The 6,000-nt window shown below is 32.8% G+C and overlaps 1 protein-coding gene across 4 annotated transcripts in view; it reads left to right on the top strand.

The window, feature by feature from the left end:
- Positions 1 to 1,219: 1,219 nt before the first annotated feature.
- Positions 1,220 to 6,000, top strand: part of LOC137630662 (putative inorganic phosphate cotransporter) — a 254,167-nt gene continuing 249,386 nt past the window's right edge. For 2 of the 4 annotated variants that reach the window (XM_068362275.1, XM_068362277.1), the window contains exon 1: positions 1,220 to 1,283. In XM_068362275.1, the coding sequence (XP_068218376.1) occupies positions 1,257 to 1,283 (27 nt within the window). In that variant the 5' untranslated portion in view covers positions 1,220 to 1,256. Of the gene's footprint in view, positions 1,284 to 4,320; positions 4,419 to 6,000 lie in introns of those variants that run through there. The other 2 variants (XM_068362276.1, XM_068362278.1) reach the window with 2 other exon arrangements.

Raw genomic sequence — 6,000 nt, 5'->3', positions numbered from 1 at the left:
AATTCATTACAGCTAAACATATGCTCAGGTGTATCATCTGCCTCACTACACAACACACAAAGCCTATCTTTATCATTCCTGTTTCTATAATTTTCTTTTAATTCCATCATATTCAGCCTTGTTTACACAACCATTACTGATCTTTCCCTCCATTATTATTCACAAACCTTAGTGTGGTCATTTCTGCTTTCTTCTAATTTTCTTTTAATTTCATTTGATATTTAAATTTTTCATGGATTATTTTTAGGTTCTTGGTTTCAATACATTCTTACTTATTCAAGATTAATATCACATTTTTCCCTATTTTTATAATACCTTTTCCCCAACATACCCATATGGTTCCCTTGTTTGGCCTTCCACTATCTCCTTAACTAGTCGTATATCATCTGATGTTATGAAAAAGCATCACCTTTTTATACTCTTCTATATTCAACCGGCCATATTCCTGTTTCTGCTATTAACCCGCAATAAAGTGTGGTAACAACCTGTTCAAACATTCCTTTCATAATTTTATACTGTCTGCCCTCTCATTCCGTTTTCTTTTATCACATCCAATGTCTTTGTCAAAGACTACTGTATATACTGAGTCTCAATATTTGTGAAACGGCGACCCCATAATCATAGAGATGTTAATAAGCTAAAAAAGTAGACTACTACAAGTTGCAAACGTAATACTACTTCTACTTATAATTTCAACCTGCCCTGGTCGCTGATGAAAATAAAATATACGAAAGGAAAAATACAGTACTACAATAAACGTTTTACACAATTACTTCGTTCTTACACACTTACACAATTATTGTAATATTAATATACTTTTTTTCGGCTGTAATACTTTCCATTTTGTTGCCAGACTACCAATTTACATTCTCAATGTAATTTGTATTTTATTGCTGTGGTCTATTATTTAAGTTTGTTATAGCATATTTATGATAGCTCTATAAACAAAATTAAAATGGAAAATTATCTGGTGTATGAAGTTATAAATATACTGTAGGCTACTCTTTTAAGATACTTCACCCTTTGGTTAGTGCATGAACGTATGTTAGCACAGAGCTGAATAATCTACAATACCAATATATTATCCTATAAGTAATTGTGACTAATAGATACAGTTTAAATTGTAGGTAAATCTCCACCCATTTGATAATAATACAGTAAATTATAGTAAAAAAAAAAAAAGAAAAAACAGAGAAACAACACTTTGTTTACCTTCTCTCCCTGCTTGTGTTGTTGATCATTGTCATTTGTCAACAATGTCACAGCCACGGCCTATATTGGAGGTACCGTTATTAGTGTGAATATAGCATTTATATATATATATATATATATATATATATATATATATATATAATAGTCATTGTACTGTGGTCCTGACCTACCTTGGATAGCTTCATTAGGGCAGTGTCCTACCTTTCCTGTCTCCATAAATATTTGGCCCATCGAAACTATCCTTGTCCTAATCAGCATGTGTTCAGCATTTAGATCTGCAATCCCCTATATTCCTTTCGGTGTCGACAACTGTCTTTTCTAAATATGAACGTCCATTTTGTCTACTTTGATTTGGAACTATATAATGAATAGGTGAGCTGGACCCATATACGATATCTCTTAATGATTTATACCTGTTATTGATTTTTAATGAAAGAATATAGGCTAATGATATAGATGATATAAAAAAAACCCCACATTAACATACTGTTTTGCAAACATTGGTTTATTATAGTTCCAGGGGTTGTATGTATGATAGTGGCCAACTGTATGTGTGATGACAGCCGGCTAAGAATACGGAAGTGTACGCAGGGTCCCGATTACCCCCCCCCCTCTTTAGGCATGTAGGTATGGACAAGTCTTGTAGGTTAGGTATGGGAAGTTAAGGTTAGTTAGTGTCCATTTTCTATGAAAGTAGGAGGAGCTGGCTGCTAATATACAAAGGCTCCTAGTTCCAGTCAGGAAAAAATTTTCTAATAAAAAAAAAATATTTCCTATAGAAAAAGTCGTTTTCTTCAAAAATGGCATTTATCTATGGGGCTAATTAATAGTAAGAGATAATGGGGGCTACCCAGTAGGAACAGAGTGTTTAGGGTGGGGAAAATATACTGAGGAAACCATAAACAATGGTAAAATAAACCTTGTCTTATCTTAACATTATTCTCTTGGATGCATAATAAAACAACAAAAAATTACCAAAATTAGCTGCATCCTATGCTAATGTGATATTTTTCTTATTTTTTTTCTATTTTACGTTTTACGAAGCGGGAGTATTCGCTTCTTTTCCTTCGTGTGTACTTATCTTAGTGCTTACTAACTATTTTAAGTTTTCTGCACATTTACTCCTATATGTGTGTACAATGTCAGCATTTGGGATGGCCAAGAGCAATGTAATACCTATTAAATAAAAATATTCTTAAAAATTGCAATGATATTCAAGCTGGCCGATGATTTGAAATAGCCCTCGCTCCTTTACACTAGGAGTGCTGCGAGCCACTGTATTAGCTCTCTCTGTATAGTGTGTATCCATTTACAGTACTGTGGTAGAAAATTACAGCTATATTTGAAATAAACGGGATTTTGATTAAACTGGTGTTTCACTTAACTATATCCAGTAATAATGTACGTAGGCCTAATATTCTCATTATCGAATTTATAATTGAATACATAGCAAATTATCTCATGCATTGTTTACATTCAAATCAGCTGATCAAATTTGCATAGTCTGTCGTCAACCTATACTCACTTTCACGATATTATCCCACTGATATGATCAATTTATTTGAATTAGTGTAGATTTGGCTGACGGAATGTGCAAGGGGAAGGAACTTGGCCGCCGCAAGGCCCGGGCAATCTGAACGCACGCACGCACGCACCCGCCTCCCCCTGTCTTGTCTCTTTGTTATATTGTTTCGTCCTTCTCTCTTCCTGGTGTGTCACCTAACTGTATCCAATAATAATGCATGTAATATATACATTTTAGCATCGGATTTATGATTAAAAACATAGCGAATTATCATCTTATGCATTGTTTACACTCAAATCAGCTGATTAACCCTACCTAGTCCGTCGTCAACCTCAATTTTTGGATCCAGAGACAGAGAGAGAGAGAGAGAGAGAGAGAGAGAGAGAGAGAAAGCGCACGCTGTTGAGAAGTATTCGAATGCAGTTTTTATTTAATCATTTAAAAAAAAACAATTGTCAACAAGATATTCAAGTTTTTAGTTTATAAAATAATCTATATTTCTCTTTAAGAAAGCATAGAGTAGCGGAGTAGGCTACAGTCGTCTGAACGAAAACACCGAACATTTACAGTAAGTACATTTAAGCTGTACTGTAGTAATATTACTTTACATATACAGTATTACAGTAATATACATTACAGTATCAGTGAGTATTAGGTTATAGTACAGTATTACTAGATAGGAATAACTTTTGCTATACAGAACAGTAAGGGGATGATGACGATTTGGTAAACTTTACCTTAGCACAATAATGTACTGTAACCTTACTGTGTCCAGTACATATTATACATATGTGCAAATGTTCTGTATACTGTACATATGATTATAAACTGTTGTAGAAATGAAATTAAAACTATTAGGCAGTATTTACTGCGTTAATCATCAGCTCAGGCACTCGCTTGTGGCAAGGGGCAGTGACTTTTTAGGGTAGGAGCTAGCCCACCCTAGCGTAACATTTATTCGCGAATTTTCGATTATCGCGACTGTCTCTGTAACCTAATTATCGCCATAAGCGAGGTCTGACTGTACAGCGTCAAATAAATTTTGACATGAAATTTACAATACATTTGAAATAGAACCTAAACATGCTATAAGACCAAAATGTCTTTTGTTATTGCAAGAATAGCAAAAAAATATAATAATAAGTAGATAAGCCAACCTTGTCAGTTTATCTTTTAATCTCTAAACGAGATATCACTTATGTATTTGATAAGGCAGGTAATATTATGTCATATCGGTATCTTTATTATTTTGATTATTATTGTCATAACCCTTTAATTAGATTGATACATTGAATGGCACAGATTTTAACCTTTATTTTGATTAGATTGATTTTGAAAATGAATTGTACAATAACCTAAAGCCAAAGGATATCACAACTAGAAATACAATACTCCTTATGTCCATTAGTATTCATATAATCCTGCTATCAGCCGTATTGATAGAAAGGATCAAAAGCATAATATTTTTGAAGAGGTATTAATCAGCTACTTACCCTTCAGATAATGATAATTACAATACCCAATAATTTTTACCTAAAAGTGATTAGCAGGGAAGTCGCCGTTCTTTCACCCAGTGATTTGGATTAAATCTGTAAGCACTTCAGTCAGTGTTGCAAGTGGAGAGGAGTTAAGAGGGAAAAGGATAAGCGGAATCACAGATAATTCTTTTCATATAATAATGGTAGGATAATTTTTTTTTATAATTTCCAATGTTCTATTATTGTATGATAAATGTGGATTAGTATCAAATTCAGTGTACCTTTGGAATAATATCCAATGGGGAATGTCATCTACCCTGGTCCTGTTTCAAGCCTATGCCTTTCTAATGAGAACTATGGTAGATGCATTAATCTTATAAAACCAAAATTGGATATTATTCAAGAGGTTGAGTCACGGTAGCAGGGTACCTCTATTAGTGCACCTTGTTCAAGTAAACTCTACGTCATTATTAACCCTGGATAGGTACGGTCCTCGGACACCCCTTTAAGGGTATACTCGGACGCGAACGACCCCGACGCCAAAAAAAATTCTTGAAAAATCAGTTTTTGCAGTAACCTCCTTTTTTCTTTTGCCAAAAAAAACTTCAATGAATGCTTAAAACAACTGTAAAGATAAATACTACTCATCTGCAGAAAAACTATTTATTATAAATATTTTAAAAAATTAAGTAGAAAAAAAAAAAGACCTGACATAAAAATTCATAAAAAAAAAGTTTATACATATATACACAAATCCTTTTAGGAATTGATTCTTGAATGTTTAGGACACATCTTGATGTATTTTGGATGAAGTCAGACCCATGGAGGTGAAGATCTGAAATGAGAAAAAAAGGGTAACTTTTTTTGGCCAAAAAAAATTGTCCAAATTTCATGAATTTTTTTGGGTACCCAAATGAAATAGGAAGTGGCTAATTTTTTTAGGGAATAAACATATGTTATCCTAAAATAGAAATATGTAAAAAAATCTTCATTATTTTGTAAATTACATTTATATCAGGGGCCATATCTAAAGGTAATTTTTTGAGTACTTGGAAATTTCGTAAAAAAATACATATATTTAATATATAATATGATATTTATGCAGGTAAAAATATACCAAAATATCACAAATTCTATAGGGAACAAGAATATATATAGATAGGGCAGCTTACGCTTCGGATATGTCCACAAAATGGCCGCCAACCACACTGACTCAGACTCCCTAATCTGCCACTTGAAATGTAGGAAGGGTATGTCAATTTCAAGGTGTTATTTACTAATCTAATTATTATTGGATATGCATAAAAATTGTATGGTGGGTTGCTGGATAATTGTCGATTATTTTACGTTTATAAAATTAAAATTCTGACCCAAAAAAATTTTTTTGAAGGGAAATAAAATCGAAAAAAAAAATGTAAAACAATATTTTAGCTAAAAAAATTTGATGATATTCAATCAAAAAAAAAGTAAACAAAATTTTCCGACAAATAAACATCTAGAGGAATCATTACTCTGTGATAGTTCCTTAGTACGTAGTAATTTTGAAAGAATTGAGAAAAAACGAAAAAATGGCAATCACCGGAAAATCGAACACATACCTATATATACGCCATATCTGGCTAAAAAAAAGATAGGCATGGGTAGCCAGATCATCTAAAAACACTTTCCAACACTATAAAAATATAAGTTTTGCGACACTACTTGCCAATTCCTTACGGTAACATGACTAAGCAAAAAAATGCAAAACAAATAAAAAGGGGGACTCGTGGAAAAATGGCCATTCTA

The sequence above is a fragment of the Palaemon carinicauda genome, chromosome 38 (assembly GCF_036898095.1).
Source record: "Palaemon carinicauda isolate YSFRI2023 chromosome 38, ASM3689809v2, whole genome shotgun sequence".
Classification (NCBI taxonomy): Eukaryota; Metazoa; Arthropoda; class Malacostraca; order Decapoda; family Palaemonidae; genus Palaemon; species Palaemon carinicauda.
Note: the sequence above shows the minus strand (reverse complement) of the source record. Positions and strands in the feature narration are given on the sequence as shown.